The sequence below is a fragment of the Pezoporus wallicus genome, unplaced genomic scaffold (assembly GCF_028554395.1).
Source record: "Pezoporus wallicus isolate ANWC-B61680 ecotype Strahan unplaced genomic scaffold, APGP_CSIRO_Pwel_v1 contig_2348, whole genome shotgun sequence".
In the NCBI taxonomy this organism is placed as follows: Eukaryota; Metazoa; Chordata; class Aves; order Psittaciformes; family Psittacidae; genus Pezoporus; species Pezoporus wallicus.
Genome location: NW_026636985.1, coordinates 1081972 through 1100573, shown reverse-complemented (window position 1 = coordinate 1100573; position 18602 = coordinate 1081972). Strand labels below are relative to the sequence as shown.

The window sequence follows — 18602 nt, the reverse complement described above, 5'->3', positions numbered from 1 at the left end:
CCTTAGATCCAATCTAAACTTCCCCTGTTTAAGTTTTAATCCATTACCCCTTGTCCTATCACTACAGTCCCTAATGAAGAGTCCCTCCCCAGCATCCCTATAGGCCCCCTTCAGACACTGGAAGGCTGCTGTGAGGTGAACATTTATGCTATGACACGAAGCTCTGTCAACCCGAGACCTGTCCCCAGCATGTAAAAGAGGAGCCAGGATGCAGAGGATTAGAATGGTTTCTCTCACATTCCCAAAGCAGGGGGGTGTTTGTTCTCACGTGGAATGATGCCCCATTTGGTGACGAACTGAACTCTCTTTCAACCCCTTCGTATCTGTTGTTTTTAATCTGTAATGTACAATTCCATTATTGAATGAGCCATTCACCAAAGGCTTCAAAGGGCTTTAAGAACATGAATAGCAAAGATGCATGAATGAGTGAAACCTCTTCCCTTTTGGACAAGGGATGCAGCAACACCTGAACGATCCATCTGACAAACAGCCATCACTCACTGCCCATGAGCACAGCTAAGGGGGGGAGCCCCAGCTCTCCTGTGCTCCTCTTATCTCTCCTTATCACAATCCCATTGCCACCATGGGAAACCGAACCAGCTTCATCTGCCTCTGCCTGTCCTGCTTAGCCAGGCTCCTCCCTCAGGCAGGAATAACCCACCAAGGAATGATGTGCTCTTGGCTCCTCATTTGGGCGGGGGGAGTTTGGAAGGGGAGCCTTGCAGGCAGGTCCTGCTGCTCTTAGCACCCATCATGGCCACATCCTTTGCTGGTTTTAGCATCTTTCTCCCTATTCTGCAAGTTCTTTTCTTTGCTCTTTCTCTCAGCTCAGTACGAGGCAGCCAGACTCAGGTGATTTGGCAGTTCTCATCTCACTTCATCTTTTGAGGGTGTCTATAATGAGAGGAAGGTGATTCAGGCCCTCTGAATGGGTGCCTCAGGTTGCTCCAGCCCGTTCTTGTTGGATGGAAAAGCAGATGTAGCATAAAGCAGATCTTTTCATGGCTATGCTCAGAGTGGAGAAAGCATCACTGTAATTGCTGGTGCTCAGGTGGGAGCTGATGTGCGGATACAGAGGAGGGCAGAGGGGTAAAGCAGGACAATGAGTCTTTCTGAGGGGGTTCCTTAGGCAGCTCCCAGGGCAGCCCAGACTACAAAGGTAGCCAAGGCCTGTTTGCAGGCTCTTAATCCTGCCTGGCACTTCCCAGGTAGGACACGGTCCATCCACCCTTCCCATACGTATCCCAGTAGTCACCATGCCAGCTGCTGGGAGTTTCCCCTCTCTCCCGCTGGCCCCATCCTACAGATGGTCACGTAAGGACTGTTAAGCATTTAGAAATGCATAGGGACATCAAGGCTCGAGCCGACCACCTTTTCCATTCCCTGTGATGGGAAGCAGAGGCTGTTTTCACCTAAGGAAGCTCTCTGACGCCGCAGTTTGCCCTGAGCGCACCGGGAGGTGTTTGACAGCAGCACATTAAGCAATGTCCCCCCTGGGTGCGACATACTGAGAGCTGAGCCAGGGCACTCTGCCACTCATTCCAGATAAGTCGAGCCCTTTAACACCAGGGCCTGCGAGGGGCTTGTTCCATGCTCTCAATGAGATAAGCTGCCATCCACGCTTCACAGGACACTCCTATCTGCCAAGCTGCTCTGGGGGAGAGCTGGGAGATGTGCAGCATGATCTAAAGCATGTTACAGACACCCCACCCCACACCCCCAATCCCAAATGTGGGGGGGTGCTAGTTAAAAAGCGAGGAACTTCCAAAGGGATGGGATCCTTCAGACAGGGCAATAGCTCTGCATAGCTTACAGATGTTAAACAGCTGTGAAGGAGAGAACAACGCACCAAGAACGGTAGAGCTGGCACTGCTAGAGTCTAAAGAGTGGGAGATTGATGCAAAAGCCTCCAATTAAGATGCATTTTCATGCTCCTGAGCCTCACAAGTGTTAATGCAGTGTAAATACAGCATGCATACATACACTAAACCTCTGAGTGATGTGGCAGCTAATCAGTGTGTGTATCAATGGGGTGACTTTCCTGGCTGGAAAGGTATTTGAATAGAGCTGTTACCCCTCGGCTCTCATTTCCCTGCCTCTTGTCATTGGTAACCAGTGTTCTAAGCATCCTTAAACAGGGCTGCAGGCTAAGAGGACCAGACCCGATTCTGAATGAAAAGCCAAAAATTAATGAGGAGTTCTATACAGTTCCCCTTAAATGTATGTATATAGATACAGATACATGGAAAAGACAAGACTGATATTCAGTTGCATGGCAAACATGAATGAGGCTGACAACCCTCATTTACCCAGTCTAATTGCAAGCATCGTTACAGACACTGCAATGTATTACATTTAAATCTTTGCACTTTTAAGGCTGTGCTTAAGCAGCATTTTCACTGAATTTCTACTGTTACATGCAATTTGCTTTCCCCTTTTGATCCCAACCCTAACAGCAAATGAACAGCAGGTATTAGACCTGCCTGTCTGATTTCTCCCCTTGCTGTGGCTACAAGCTGTTTGCCTTTGCAATCACCATCTCGTGCTGAGACATTGACTAACGCTGCTCCATCAGTCAGGTTTTCAATGGAACCATTTCAAGTCCTTGCTCAGGATCATCAATAGGATAATTCCTGGTGAAAGAGCCCGTTTTCTTCCAACCCATTGCTCAAGACTGAGAATCCACCCTAAGAACCAAGGGCGAGATACATTTAGTAACCATTCCCATTTGTTGTGTTGTGTGGGAGCATTTAAATGGAGCTCATTAAGGGAAAGAATGATCTTCCTCAACCAGCCCACTTGGACCCAGAGCTGACAGAGGAAGAGGAATGATGCTGGAGGGTGCTGTGAAGCTTTATATTCCTGCCTTGCTTTTGTCAGTGTCACTGAAGCTGCTCCGAGGAGTTGAACACCCGCAGGAATCCCGGAGCTCCACGGAATAACTACATGAGGAGAGAAGGAATTCCAGAAATGTCAAATTCAAACTTTCTCTTGACCTTTCCCTATGTGATAAGGAGCCTGCAGAGTCCAGCTCCTGGGGGGGGGGGGGGGGAAGCAGCGTGCCTACGCTACTGTTCATTAGCCCTGCAGTGCGGTCGCGTCTATGCCAAGGTCTCCGATAGCAATGGGTTGATTTTGACCATGTCTCACCAGGTTTGTATGGCCAGATTGAGTTAATAAATAATGTGACCTTTAGGGATACTGGTTTTGAAATGGCCTTTTACTATTCAGGCCTCTGTCTGCACAGGGGCATGTACCGAGATAATGGTTGTGGAGGCAAACCAAGAGGTTTCTTGAGACACCTCTCATCCTATCAATGATATAAGCCAATATTTAGCTATTTAGCTCTTCTGGAAGCACCTGTGCTTAATGCAAATGTGTCTATTGCCTGTGTTAATTCACTTTGAGGTCTAGAAGGAAAAGACACAGGTTAAATGCTGGAATACGCAGAAGCAAGCAGCAACCCAGTCACACTACAAGCTCTTCCCAATAACTACGTGGGAAAGGAGCACACAGGGACAGTGAGGCCGTGAGCTTGCAGTGAATTTGATGCACAGGGATGACAGGACACTGACAGGAAGGCAATGTCCAGCGATTTCCAGCTCTTTTCTTTCTCTTTCAGTCTCTCAGGCTTCGTGTTGGCTTCAAAATCCCTGCTTATCCTTATGTATCGGTACCGCCGCATGGCCATTGACTCGCAGCTCAGACCAGGTTGCACAAGTGCAGATGCACTCCTTTCCTGTACCCTTGGAGCTTCTGCCACCTCAGTAGGAGAAAAGGAGAGAGGAAAGGGAATCGCCAGGATCAGTGCAGGGAGTTTTGGTGTTCTGCTTGTCAGCGTGACCCCATCCTTTCCACTTGCCTGGAAATAGCAGACGAAGAAGATGTGCTGGGGCTTTCCTATATAAAGCTATTGCTGCGCATCTCAGTGCTGTCTCTGGCTCAGGAGGAGGTTGTAGCACACAGTGTAAGTAGTTCCCTGCCCTTGTGGCTGCACAGAGACTTTCCTTCTTCTCCCCATTTCCTTTCCTCAGCCACGCAGGTCGCAATGCATCGCCGCGCTTCTCTCGCACCGCTCTTACTTTAAATCCTATCTTTTCCTTTTCCATTGCCATCTGAAATCAGAGCAGAGCTGCTGGGAACAGCCCATTTATGGACAGGCAAGCCAGAGCAGCCATGAGCGGAGGCATATGGGAATAAGGACTCGGGCAGATGCAGGAATGGAAACTAATTTTAGTTATTCCATTGCAAGCTCATCACACTGTCAGTGTCACACTCTTCTTTATCTCCCATCTCGCACCCAACAGCTACCTCATGCCACAGCTATCTCCCGACAGGGACCATTGTGGGGTAGTTTTGTAGGAATTTCAAACCTGGATCGTGGAAAACCGGAGGTCACATGCTGTGCTGGAGCTCCAGCACTCCCCTTCCTCCCTGGAATGGCACATATGGCTGTGGTGTCCTGATTAGAGAGCAGCCTTGAACTGAACCATTTACACAGCTTTTGAAGGGGATTTCAGGTCTGCCCTCTATGAAGTTAACGATTTCTTGACAGGATGTGTTGCTGTCGATTCAATTGGAATGCTGAGATCCAATTGGAATGCTGAGATTCAATCGGAATGCTGAGATTGAATCCAAATGTTAAGGTTCAATCCAAGTGCTGTGGTACAGACGTCTGATACCTCCTTACAGTGGAAAAATATGGGCTTATTTCAGACTGATCTCAGTGGGTTTGAGCACTGATTGACATCACTAAAGGTGCTCCTGTTCTTCCATTAGAGCACATCCTTTTCTTCATTATTAATGTTATTTATGGGCAAAGGCACTCTTGTGGCTGAGTGACAGCTCTCTGTCTCAGATAGAAAAGCCTCAAGCTTGACATTTTCTTTCTCAAAGGATTAGCACAGAAACAAAGCTTCCCTTGTGCTATAATGCAAATATCAGATATGATACAGGATATGAGCTAGGATATAGGATAGTTTCTTGTGGTGAAGCAGGACACTGCATCTTGAGTTCTGGGCATCGAGGTGCGATTGCTGGCTCTGCTATCGAAGCCCTCGGCTACCTTGAGCAGGTCATTTGATAGATTTTCTTCTCTTTCCTTCAGTCTCACCTGCCCTAAGTATGAGGATTTGGAGCTGCAGCTTGAAGATCGATGAGAAATGTGCCCCAAAGCCCCTGGTGTGGGTCCTTCCTCAGTGACATTCGAAATGAAATGCTCTTCCCTTCGCTTTCCAGCCACAGTTTTACCTGTGATCCTTATATTCACATAGAAATGAGCAGGACAGGCAAAATCCTGATATCATTTCCCCCTCCAATAGATTATTTATTATTTGAATATATTTTCAAGGAATATTGTCTTTTGGGTAATGGTTCTGTATTTAAGCCAAGAACAATTCCGTTTTCCTCTACCTTTACCTGTTTGCGGTTCCTCAGTGGTGTTTCTGAGAGGTTCTTTAAACAGAATCCATCAAAAACAATCAGAGGAAAAGGGGAGGAAGAAAGGATCACATAAAAAAGAAACCTTTTTCGTGATATAAGAAAAGCCCAAGATGTGATAACAATCTAACATTAAAATCTCAATTAAATCAGTGAAGGCGTACACGAACCAAGCTCCACCTGAGTTTATACGTGACATTATAACTAACTGGCAAACTTCCTTTCCATTCATGTTCAGGAAGCTGAGGCATTTCCTCCTGGAAAAGGTTCACCATCCCAGTCTGGGTGTTAGTGAAAGCAGGTGTTCCTCCATCCCAAAAGCCAGGCTAAGGAGGATGCTTCCAAATCCCTTCGCATTCCTTCTCCCCGTTTCCTCTCACCCAGAGGAGCATCACACCCTTTCCATCTTGTATATCGTCGACCTTGACACTTCATAAAGCCCTGCTTTGCTTCCCAGCCTTTCAGCACCAAGCTTGCTTCACACATTCCTGCTCCAACCCGTGCTCTTCTGCTGCCTCTTGACAGAAGAAGCCGTGGAGGCATCGGCTTGGAGGAAGTTGTGGGGTGCCTGAGATTAGAGGCTATTTTGGAGCCCCACCAGCTTCAGGACTGACCCTTTCTGTTCCCAGGAGCTGTTGCACTCATGGTCCTGCCCCATCTGCTTAGTGCTGGCGGTAGGAAAGGCCCCACTTTGCTCTCTGAGCTGATTTTCCCCCTCTGGTCCTTGCCATGGTATAAGAATGGAGAGCATCCAACCTGTAGTGCCACCTCCAGCTCTGACAGGGAGGGTGAAACATCCATTAAACAGTGCTCTGTAGGTGCTGAGTGTTGATCCCAAACACTGGCAGGTTCAGTGCAAAGGTTTAGGCTCTCATTAGTTCTGTTCCACCACATACAGCTGCAGATTAACAGGGGAAATGAGCACAAACTTCCTAGGACTGAGAGCCAAGAGCCCTGTGTACAGCTCTGCCTGCCTTGTGCATCGCTAAGGGAATGGGCTCACTCTTTGTGCTACAGATTTAAGAAGAATTAAACTGATGCTTCTTAATATTCCCTCTCCAGCTACCTCAGGTAATGCATTTAACATAGATTTGTTGAGAGCAGTTTCCTTTCTCGGATACTTACTGTGCGTGTGAATAAAAGGACAAATCTCTGCATTTCAGTGACATGAAATAAAACCCTTCTGTGAAACAATTAAATTTAGGTGGGGGGAATATGTGTGTGAAATTCATCAATCTCCAACCTAAGGAAGCAGGAAGCTCCTTCTGTAGCAGATGTACTCTATGGGTATTCCTCATCGGGCCAGGTCCCAGCAGGGTCTGAATGGAGTAAATTAGAGCACTGAGCAGAACTGGGGCTGTGTATAACCCAGAGGCTGCGTGGCCCTGCAGGATGCTATTGTTCAAGGAGTTATCAAAATGAGAGCGGAAATGCAAAGACAGTTGGAATGTCTGAGCAGGAATCGTGTTCCTAATGAGCCTCTGGATCAAGACGACGTTTGTGGGGTAGGAAATTCATGTTGGACTCCTGCACACATCCTACTTTTTACATACTGATATCTGCAGGGTGTGAAATTACAGATTCGTAGAGAGTCTATCTGGATGTAGCAGAGCTTAGAGGGGTCACTGAGCCCAGTCTCTGCTCCAGGGCAGCGTTGGGGCTGTGTATGTCACTGCTGGAGCAGGAATGCTGTTGGTTCGCACCCAGCAAGCTAAGTTTTAAGTGCCAGGAAAGTGGAGTGAACCTGAAAAGCTCCTCTGGCTCTAGAGCTGTTCATCTGGATTAACACAGAGGAGAGTTTTACTCAGTGTCTGATCAAGGGCCGGTGCACTCACAGTGAGAGGAGACTCATCTAGAAACCTCAGAGCCTCACAAATGCTGAAGGAATCCTTTTAAATTCAAACCCATCAGCTCTGAATCTCATAGAAACCCCCAAAATCTCAGAGAGGAGCCGTGTAATGGCATAGATCCCAGTGCTTGCCAACTCTGCAAGGCATATTGGTGAGCTCTTGCCTGTACAAGACATTATTGGTACTTGTCTGAGAAAGAAAACCTGGTATGAGCAAGGACTTGAGGATAAGGCCATGTCTGTGAGTCCTGAGAAGCTCCAGCATGTGCTGCCCTCCAGCAAGCAGTAGCTTTTCCAATGTGCTTCTCCCTTTCATTTAACATCATCTGCATTTAGATACATGAAACCAGCGCATTCTGGAATGGATATTTGAGCATTAAGCAAAGGAAACCACTTCTCCAGGTATTATTGCTCTCATGACAAATCTCCTACCTCCACAGCTGGAAGGGACAAGCCATCCTGAAGACTTTCCCTTATAGGAGCCAGTATTACACTACATGAAAGAGTTAAGGCTAAGCCTTTTCTCATGGTTATAATGTTAATCTCACTTCCTATGGCGTAAGGACCTTAGCTCTGCATAGTCAGGTGATGAATCACCACCAAAAGAAGCTCTTGCTTTTCTTTTCAAGTTAATGAACAGAAGTGACCTGAACTTGATTCCAGAATTTCCTCAAGTTTTCTGTGCTTAGCTCTGGAATGCCACAATATTCCAAGATGAGTCTTTCAGAAGGATTTATAGATAAACTTGCACAGATAACCATGAACTCCACAGTGAGGTCTGAATTAATCTTCTTAAGCTCAAATATCTATTTCTAATGTGGCGTATCGATAACAGGGACCTTGATAAAGTACTTGGCTTCTGTTGTCAAGCTCCCCATGCTCAGAAGAAGAAAAGTTGAATAAAACAACTAAAAGGCCATGCCAACATCTGGCTCCATGGCAACAATACATGAATTCTCACAAAGATATTGCTATTTAAGACAAAAAATAGAGGATGAATTTAAACCATGGCTTGGGTATCATTCTCATTAAGTTAGATGGATCTGTGTCCCTTTGTGCCACCGATAGACTTGGGCTATTGAAAAGGGAAGAAAATTGCACAGATGGAGTAACAAATCTAGGGATGTGCTTAGCCATAATGGCAAAGGCTGAGCTCTGGCCCTGCTGCCAAAACAAGGGTGCATTCAAAAACCTCTGTGTAGATCCAGAACACTGGAATGGACCATGTTATACAAGAACCAGACACATGCTTGCATGCACAGTGCTCCCATCTTGTGGACATCTCCATACCAAAGCATAAAGGCCCACTAAAGAATTGTAGCACATCTTTTTGGCAATATCACTTCCCTGTTGAGCCTCTGAGCTGTTTGAACTGATGTGAAGGTGAAGTCAGAGTAGTCCGATGGCCTTTGTGTATTTTCAAGAGCTTTTAGATACTCACAGCACTGCCAAAGAGGTGAAATCAGGGATAACTGCAAGCTGCCAAGTCGCACAGGTGAAGAAGGAAGGAGTTTCTGAACCCACTGCAAATGCTCCAGCTCTCTCTGTGTTTATGAGCATCTGTACGGCACTCAGCACTGAGCCCTCGCATCCAGCTGGTGCTGACGTTCAGCTCAGGGAAGAGTGGTTTATAGCAAAAATAAACCCTGCAAAAGAGCTAACAAATCCTTTAGCACTAAACCGTGGTGCCAGTGCAGTGTATGGTGCCTGTATAACGGAAAATGAAGTCCCAGCTTTACAGGCCATGCTCCTGGCTGGCATTTGATGTCTCTTCAAAGGGCTCTTTCCAGCAAAGCCATTGCAAAGCTTTATAGCTGTGATGTGAGAAACTCTTCTCGCTCGTCTTGCTCCTCTGCATTCAGGGCCTTGTACCTCCAGTATTGTGGTGGCACCTAGAGCTCCTCTCCCTATGTACGGGCAAGGAGGAATGGAGCTTTTCCTTACTTCTGTAAGCGTAATGTAAGGACTTAGCTCTGAAATCATAGAAACATGGAATAGTTAGGAGATGGGTTTTTAAAGGACAGAGTTGTTACCTTCAGGGAGCAACTGCATGAAATTGGTGCGTTAGGATGGAGACTCTATAGAACTGAGCTCAAAACACGCGTGGATGGGAGCTGTTGATGTTCGGCAGCCGGCTCCCAGAGGCAGGGAGAAAGGGCAGCTCCTCTCTGAGAAGAAACTTGTCCTATCTCGGCGTGTCCTAGCGCAGAATGTTTACAAAACCCTCATTAAGGGAAAGGGGATTGCGAGATAGCAACAAATCTGGTGGACAGCTTACACGGCCTGAGATAAGAGAGGCAGGGCGACCACAGAGAGAGCAAGCCATATCCAATTACCGAGACCTGCTTTTGGGGAGGGGGAAGGGGGAGACAGGCAGGACGGATCACAAGCTTCAAGACAAGAGCTTCCAAACTTGTCATCCCGTCGTGACACGAGCACAGGGGATAAAACCGCCACTTAGCCCGCACAAGAGCTAGAGCTTGTTGAGTGCGGTTGGAGGCTCCAGCGAAGCCATGGATTCTCTAGTCCCCCGGCTGTGGGCTGCCCTCTGTCTCTTGGTTCACCTTGCCTCTTGCAGTCCCATCCTGAGCTTGGAGCACTCTTCCTTGGAGGAAGATGTGCCCCTTTTCGACGAGATCCTCTCCGAGCAGGATGGCGTTGATTTCAACACGCTGCTTCAGAACATGAAGAACGAGTTCCTGAAGACCTTGAACCTCTCTGACATTCCCCTGCACGAATCGGCCAAGGTGGATCCGCCAGAGTACATGCTCGAGCTGTACAACAGGTTTGCCACTGACAGGACGTCTATGCCCTCCGCCAACATCATTAGGAGCTTCAAAAATGAAGGTAAGAAATGTGCAATCTCTAGGAGAAGGAAATAGAAAAGAGCATCTTTATAGTCGGTGTGAAATGTGTTCACCGGGCACGGAACGTGAGCCGTATTAGGGGGAAAAAGGCCTTTCAATGAGGCATGGCATTGGGAATAGGCACCAGGATTACCAGATCCCGCTCCTAGTGTCATAGATCCCTTATCCTTCGCTTTTGGGACTGAAAGGTTTTGGAGGAAGGTGTTTGTTTAATGTTTGGGCAGCACCAGGTAGAATGCAAGGGCATCAGTTCCATTATCCCCATAGTGACACGCATCGTTTGCAATTACATGATATCAAATGAATACCTTAAATAACGTTCGAAACTAAGGCAAGAAATGGTTTTACACACCATTTACAGGTGCAATATTTTCCTAAGAAATGGTTTTACACACTGTTCAAAGGTGCAATATTTTCTTATTACGAGCTTAACCAATTCAGGTTTCTATTAATATCCTCACTATTGATCCTCATGGGATTTGTAACATCTTCCTTTGGCATCTGAGCACAGATACGTAGAAACACGTGAAGCAGAACTTTGGATAACCCTTAGGTTTTACTTTGGGAGAGTCGAATATTTCCTATTACAAGGAAAGGAAGCCTGATTGTGACTTGTTTCTGCTTCATCATTTCCTCTCAGCTCAATGAGGGCAAGAGAATGTTTCAGTGCTAACACTCCAGTTTGTCAATACCTATTTGCACCAATACAGGTTTTATGTTAATGATGTGTTCCAACTAAACCCCAAATACCAATCACCCCACTGGGCAAACACGAATGCTGTGATTTGGTTTAACTGCTCAGGGGCAGACGTAGCTATTCAAACTGCTGAGGGGCTTCTCTCATCCTTTCTTAGCCTAAATAATGAAGTATAAGGTTGTTATTACTCTTTCTATAGCATTTGCCATTTGAAGCTATGACCTGTAAGGAGAGGCTATGTGCAAGTCATGCAGTGAGGTGCAAGGAGAGAATCCAAAAGCTCTGCTCTGCCCTCCTGCCAGGCCTGGGCACGCTTTACCAGCAGCCTGCTTCTGGTTTAAATGTGGTTTAAACCTTCTTTATGTATTCTTTTCTCCAGTGCAGAGAAATCTATTAAAGGCTTGGTGGCAAAGCACTTAACACCCACTGGGGAGCAGTTACTCACCCAAACAGCCCTGCCTGTCACTGCTCATCCGTATAAATGAAGACATGCAGGAACGTGCATCGTTCTTTTCCCATTGTGCACTAGCCATAAAAAGTAAATGGGATAAAACTGGTCCAGTACAAGGTGCTAAAACATAAACTACAGCGTGGTTTAGTGACACAAGGCATCATCCCACTGACAAAATCAGGTTTGCAGCTCTGGAAAGGGACAGACCGACCTTTTGCAGTGGTTCACAGTTCTGTGCCCTGCTGTAGCCATCACTTGGCTTCACTCTCTGTCATGTCAGTATTTCTCTCCCCTTTTCCAATGCAAACCAGCAAGACGCGAAGTGAGACAGACGGCTGACGTTAAGACAGCTTCATAGGAGCGCCCGGTTAAAGGGACTGTGCATGTTTGTTACGTGTCTTCGGAGTCTGCGTAACCAAGAACCATCCACTTCATGCTAAAGATAGGGAAATTAATCACTTGCAATGATAAAGGCAGTAGAAACAGACCATGGAGCGTTTTTGTTCACCTGCCTGCTGAAAATTGGCAGTAATGGTGCTTCCATTATCCATTAAATCCCTTATTACAGAGCTGTAACACACTGCACGGCTGGCATCAGCTCTTTGTTTAACCCATGGCCCGTAATGTCTCCATTCTAAATGGGACTAATCAGTTCTTAAAACTTGAATAAAGGTCTCAAGGGAAATCTTTCATTTCCTATGGACTCCAGAGCTCTCTTCCTGATCCTACCAGGGAGGCACTGGGAGCAGTAGGAGATACTTCACCCTATGGATTTCCTAGCTAAAGATCAGAGTCACATCCTGACTTAGAACTGAACACTTCTTATGCCCTGCTAGCACTCACCTGGCTTCTTACACATAATGTAGCTTTCCACTGCCTTCTGGTGAGCTTCTTGGGCTTATCTATACAACCAGGAGGCATTTCTCCACCCTGTCATTATAAGTACTCATTGCAGACTTGTTGTAGCATAACAAGGTCTAGGAAACCCCAGAGATTACCTTCAGGATGGAGATTACAGCTAAGCTTGAACAGCATTGCCTCTCAGCTCATGGTTTGCTCCTACCTTGGTGCTGTGCAAAGCATCTCCAGCTCCCACCTTTACCAACTGACTTGTAGGGAAGCGAAAGCAGAATCACCCCTCATTTACAAGCAGATGGCAGTGCAGAGGTGCCTCAAGGAGGACAATGTGCTAAAGTCAACTGCTTCAGTGCACTCATGGAGCATGGCCAATACTTGCAGTGTTAACAGCATCATTTTCCTACAAACATACCAAAATTGGAGAAGTCAGAGATGAACAGTTTGCATTTGCAGACATGTTACCATAGTCTCTATGCCCTGATCTGTCTCCTGAGTTAGAAGCAGACAGCGCAGTAACTCAGCAGCAAATACACAGTCCCTAGAAATTAGAAACCTGGAGAGGGGCTTTGGACAAGGGCCTGTAGGGACAGGCCAAGGGGAATGGCTTTAACCTGCCAGAGGGGAGACTGAGATGAGCTCTTAGGCAGAAGCTCTTCCCTGTGAGGGTGCTGAGGCGCTGGCACAGGGTGCCCAGAGAAGCTGTGGCTGCCCCATCCCTGGCAGTGCCCAAGGCCAGGTTGGACACAGGGTCTTGGAGCAAGCTGCTCCAGTGGAAGGGGTCCCTGCCCATGGCAGGGCTTGGAGCTGGAGGAGCTTTAAGGTCCCTTCCAAGGGGGGGACCCATTGCAGGGTTCTATGATGAGCTGAGTCCTGCCTGGTGTGAAGAAACGCATACTGCTCGTGCATAAACAGTGCAGATAGGGCAGATGTCCTGATGGACAAACAGTCATTACACACTTATATGTCAAAAGTGCCTGGTTGAGTACAGCTGTTTGACTGCTCACTTGAAGCCCGTTGAGGCTGTGGCAGGATCTGTGCTGACTGGTGGTTCAAACGGGACGTTCACCGCCTGCTCTTCCTAACCAGGAACCTTTACATCTTCCGAAGCAACTTTTCCTCCCTTAGTGCTTGTCCCTCTCAGTTTCTGAAGGCTGTTTCAACAGCTCAGCACAAACATGCTGAGCAGACACAGATCCAGCCTGCTGCTCTTGCATGCACGGTTTATGGTCACCCATCTCATGTTCATGCCATATCCCTCTTCCCTTCCTGTTCTGCAGCAATGATTTTCCCCATTTAAAATAGTTGCTGTGCAGCCACCATGAAGCAGTTTGTATTTCAGTATTAGGCGATGCATTCTTAATCCATAATGCTTCCAGGTGACAAGGAAATGCCTGGAAGGCAGGGGGATAGAAGGAGACTCTGTAAATCCAGGTTTATGTTCTCCAGCATGGTTGGGATCTTGCTGTCCTTGCATAGCTAAAAGGAAGTCGGCCCTTTTCCCAAGTCTGATTTTGGGAAAGGGTAAAATCCACTCTCCTGGAATTAGCTGAAACCAAGCCATGCAAAAGGTATCAACTGAACTTCTGTGCACGTGTTGCTGGATGCATTTATGACCCTTCATAAATATTTGATCTTTGTCATTTCCAGACTTGGCTTCCCACCCTATCGGTGTCACAGGAATTCGGAAGTACCCTCTTCTATTCAATGTTTCCATCCCTCACCATGAAGAGATCACCATGGCAGAGCTGCGGCTCTACACCTTGGTGGAACGGGACCAGATGCTCTATGATGGGCTCGACCGGAAAGTCACCATTTTTGAAGTGCTGGAAAATGACCACCTGGGGGTAGGAGAAGAGAGGAAGATAATGGCACTGGCATCCAGGCACATCTATGGCACGAGCAGCGAGTGGGAGAGCTTCGAGGTGACCGAAGCCATCAGGCGCTGGCGAAGGGCAGGGTTGACCACGCACCGGCTGGAGGTTCATATAGAGAGCAGGGAAGGGGAGGAGCAGAACGGAGAAGGGAAGCTCGATATCGACATCAACTCCGAGGCGAAGCACGTGCCCCTGTTGATTGTGTTCTCTGATGACCAAAGCAATGACAAGAAAGAGGAGAAGCAAGAGCTGAACGAGATGATAGACCACGAGCAGCTCCTGGACTTGGAGAACCTGGAGGTTGGCAACTTCCATGGCCAGCCTGGGGAGGAAGCGCTGCTCCAGATGCGCTCCAACATCATTTACGACTCCACTGCCCGAATCCGGAGGAACGCAAAAGGCAACTACTGCAAAAAGACCCCGCTCTACATCGATTTCAAGGAAATAGGTTGGGATTCCTGGATCATCGCCCCGGCGGGCTACGAAGCTTACGAGTGCCATGGAGTGTGCGCCTACCCCTTAACAGAGCACGTCACGCCAACGAAACACGCCATTGTCCAGACTTTGGTTCACCTGAAGAATCCCCAGAAAGCCTCCAAGGCCTGCTGTGTGCCCACCAAACTCGATCCCATCTCTATCCTCTATTTAGATGCAGGGGTGGTCACCTACAAGTTCAAATACGAAGGCATGGTGGTATCAGAGTGTGGCTGCAGATAGTAGAGGGGAGCTCGAGCAGAGGGGAGTGCACAGTGGGGAGTATTTAATGATTCAGTCTGTAAATTTGTACATTTTGGATTTCCTATTTAATAAGGTTATTTAATGAGGCATGTACAGATAATTGTGTGTTTCCTGGTAGGGGAATGGGCAAGTTGTGACCGTAGGGAATGTATATTTTGTTCCATTGCTTCTTGCTGTTCTTCACTGTTCATGTTATGGCTGCATCTCACTTCCTGGCAGGGCATAGAGCAGATCACTGGGTTGTCTGGGAGGTTCCTTGTGCCAAAGGGGGACATGCAAGTTCACAGAAATAAAAACGTATTTTTGTACTTCATAAATGCTGATTGGTATCGAGAGGGATTTCCAGAAATATTAAAGGGCATAGAATAGAATCATGGAATCAACTGGGTTGGAAAAGACCTTTAAGATCATCCAGTCCATCCATCCCCAGGCACTGCCAAGGCAACCACTAACCCATGTCAATAAGGATCTCATCGACATGGTTTGGGAATTGAACCCAGGATAAGATCCCAAGTCCCAATAATTCTCAAGCTCCCAAACCCCAAAGGGACAAAAAGGTGTTAAACTTTGCTCCTTTTTTCTTAAGCATCTTTAATCTCTCCCTATCTCATTGAGACTGGCAGGGATGCTCTGGTATCTGGAGCAGAAGGGAACCATTCCCTTTCCCATCTTTCCTGGTGGAGCAATGGGCCCCATAGGTTTATTCAGTGTTCTGACAGGCAATGGCAGAATTCCCTTGTGTGTGGTTATTACAGAAGCCCCTTGTGTAAAGCACTGGTTTTGCTGCATTATCCATGCCCTATCTCCAGAGCAGAAATAACTGCAGCACACTTCCCGAATCCTTGAAACTATACCAGTTTATACCAGCTAAGAAACCTGTCCCTCTTCCCAACCCAGCAAACCACATCCGATACAGCTCCGCAACCTAATTCACATGGCCAAGTAGGATTGCATTTAGTCTGCATCGAGCTAGCTAGAAGAGGAAACCCCTTTGTGCCAGCGAGATAGAGAGGATCTTTCATTTATGTATGTGCTGACGTTGTTAATTCATAAAGATATTGCCATCCCCCCCCTTTAAACTCCATAGGATGGAGTCACATGCCATGTTTCCACCGCTCTTCTGCAACCCGCGGTGGAGATAAGGAGGTGTCGGAGCTCAGAAACAATAGACCCGTCACTTTATTTATACTAAGCTGCAAATTTGTCAGATTCTTGGGGAAGTGCAAGTGACGCTGACTCCTCCAGCCTGTCCCAGAGCCCGCTCCCTGCCCTGCATCTGGTGCTCACAAAGCTATCTTCCCGGGAAGAGATAAGGCTCTTTGAAAGCATCACTCGAGCGCTTCATGGGAATGAGCACAAATGACTTTATCGTGCACCAACTGAAAGCCAGTTTCACCTATTTTCACACATACTCTTCTGTGCTTCCCATAATTTATTGACCTATTTATTGACCGCCTGCCTTTGTAACATAATGTAGAATACAGAATGTTTTATTTTTGTGCTTGTGTGTAATCCTACTTGGATAAAACCTTGTACCGATCCTGTTTTACATGGAATCTTTCTGTTGAGATGTGCTGCACAGACATGGGTGTTGCTGATCTATTTTCCTCCTCTAGATATTCATAAACAACATGTAACCGTTCTCTTCCTTGCTCATGGAGTGGTTCACTCACTGCAGTGATTTATAATGGCATTCTGGAGCACTTGTCCAACATATAAGTTCTCTAGCAGGGGTATCACTGCTCTAAGTGGTCAGTGGTGTAGTTTACTGTAGACTTCCACAGTCTCCCCTCGTGCTGCCTGTTTCCCGATAGCAGGATTGCTGTGGGGCTGTATTGCTTTATGGCTGTGACAGCCTGTGGGTGACTGACACTGTCACAGAGCCTTCCCCACTGCAATCAGCCTCTGCTTAATGGCACGTTAAAGGAATTCGTTAGAGGTGTGATGTTTCGCTCTGCTGACATGAACTGCAGCAGCCAACGGTTGAAGTGTGACCACACAGCTCCTTTCAAAACTATCCATGATTCTTATGAAGCCATTTGCCAAGACAAACCATTCACCTTGTTAGGAGTGATAATCCAGCATTAGGGAGATAATCCGACATTGCCTTTTATCATCTCTTTTCCGCGACCGGCCCCGTGGCAGTGATGTGAGCAGAGTGCTCTTTGCACCACTGTCCTTTCCTGAACAGTGCCAACCTGCCTGAAGAGGCCCTAAAAATCATCAATAACCCACTGTAATCACCCATAATCACTGTTCCCATTCAAGTGACCACGTAGCAAAGCAGAGTGGCTGCTTTCACACTCTCTTAAAGCCAGAGATTTGTGTAATGGAGCAGATACAGTGCATTACGGCACCCAAAGGTGGGTAGGCACGTAGTGTTAGCAGTTAGTAAACCTGCAGGTGTGAATTTATACAAGATCAGTAAAAACAGCAGGGCTGGTTTTCTAGAATTAGGGCTCAGAGAGCATTTTTATGTTAATATTAGTGACTTTTTTGTAAAGAAACAAGGACTCTGCTGCTGATTGAAGGGGACTTCAGCCAGAGTTTGGGGTGAAAACTGTAAAGCATGAGACATCCCCTATGTGCTGTTCTGGGAGAAAACTGAGCATCCCTTGAATCAACTGCACTTATGCTGTTCATAACCTGCGAGTAGAACTACTGTGAACGGTATTTTGTATGCCTGTTAGCATTGCATGCTTGCTTTATGAGCAAACCTTTACCTTACCTTTGAATATCATTACAGAGACATTTGCTGGCCGTTCCTGCAGTTAGATGGCAGAGATGAGGCAAAATAGCACCAAAACCAAATGGGAGCAGTTATTTTGTAGAGCTTTCCCTAAGCAGCAAACGAAGGTTGGTTCCGCAGTTGGTTCAGTGTCTGTCCATGTGTATATAACACTCACAAAGAACATGGTGAGTGTGTGACAAGAGCCAGTGCTGCCAAGATGTAGTGCTGGGAATGTCAGAAGTCCCGGAATAAATATCCCACTGCATGTTTTCATTTCCTTCCCTTCCTTCCTTCTATCCATCCACATTGGTACTGTGACTATTTCTAAAGAAAATGATTTTGATTTTTCACATTAAATAGTAGCATGCATTGATCTTCCTCTTATTTCTAATCTATTTTCTATCAACATGCCAGCAGTTGCTTGACTTCAATCTTGAAAGCACAAACCAATTTTAGAGAGGTCTGGAAAAATATGGAAGTATCTATCTTTCCATCCATCCATCCATCCATCCATCCATCCATCCATCCATCCATCCATCCCCCCACCCATCCATCCATCCATCCATCCATCCATCCATCCATCCCCCCACCCATCCATCCATCCATCCATCCATCCATCCATCCATCCATCCATCCATCCATCCATCCCCCCACCCATCCATCCATCCATCCATCCATAGATTCTTCCATCCATGCTTCCATTCCATCCATCCATCCATCCTTCCATCCATCCATCCATCCTTCCATCCATCTATCCACCCATCCATCCATCCATCCATCCATCCATCCATCCATCCATCCACCCACCCATCCATCCATGCCTCCATCCATCCACCCACCCACCCACCACCCAGCTATCTGTCTCTGGTTTATTTCATGCCACTAAAGGAGGCACCAACCCCATCTCACCAAAATCAGCATCACTTGGATTTTTGCTTTCATCTGTTTCTAACTGAAGATGTACAAGAAGCATGAGCAGATCTGGAGCCCCTTTTTGCTATATGAAACCCCAGGCAGTGCGAATGGGACAGAAAGAGGGGTGGGAGCAGAAACAATTGAGACAAGGAGAGGACAAGCTGGATAACACATCAGTAAGGG

At 46.9% G+C, this 18602-nt stretch overlaps 1 protein-coding gene across 1 annotated transcript; it reads left to right on the top strand.

Annotated features, from left to right (window-relative positions):
* The first annotated feature begins 9480 nt into the window (after positions 1-9480).
* BMP10 (bone morphogenetic protein 10) lies at positions 9481-15149 on the top strand. Its single transcript, XM_057402482.1, has 2 exons — positions 9481-10135; positions 13809-15149. The coding sequence occupies exons 1-2, from the start codon at positions 9802-9804 to the stop codon at positions 14750-14752; spliced, it is 1278 nt and encodes a 425-aa protein (XP_057258465.1). The 5' UTR covers positions 9481-9801; the 3' UTR covers positions 14753-15149.
* Positions 15150-18602: the final 3453 nt, after the last annotated feature.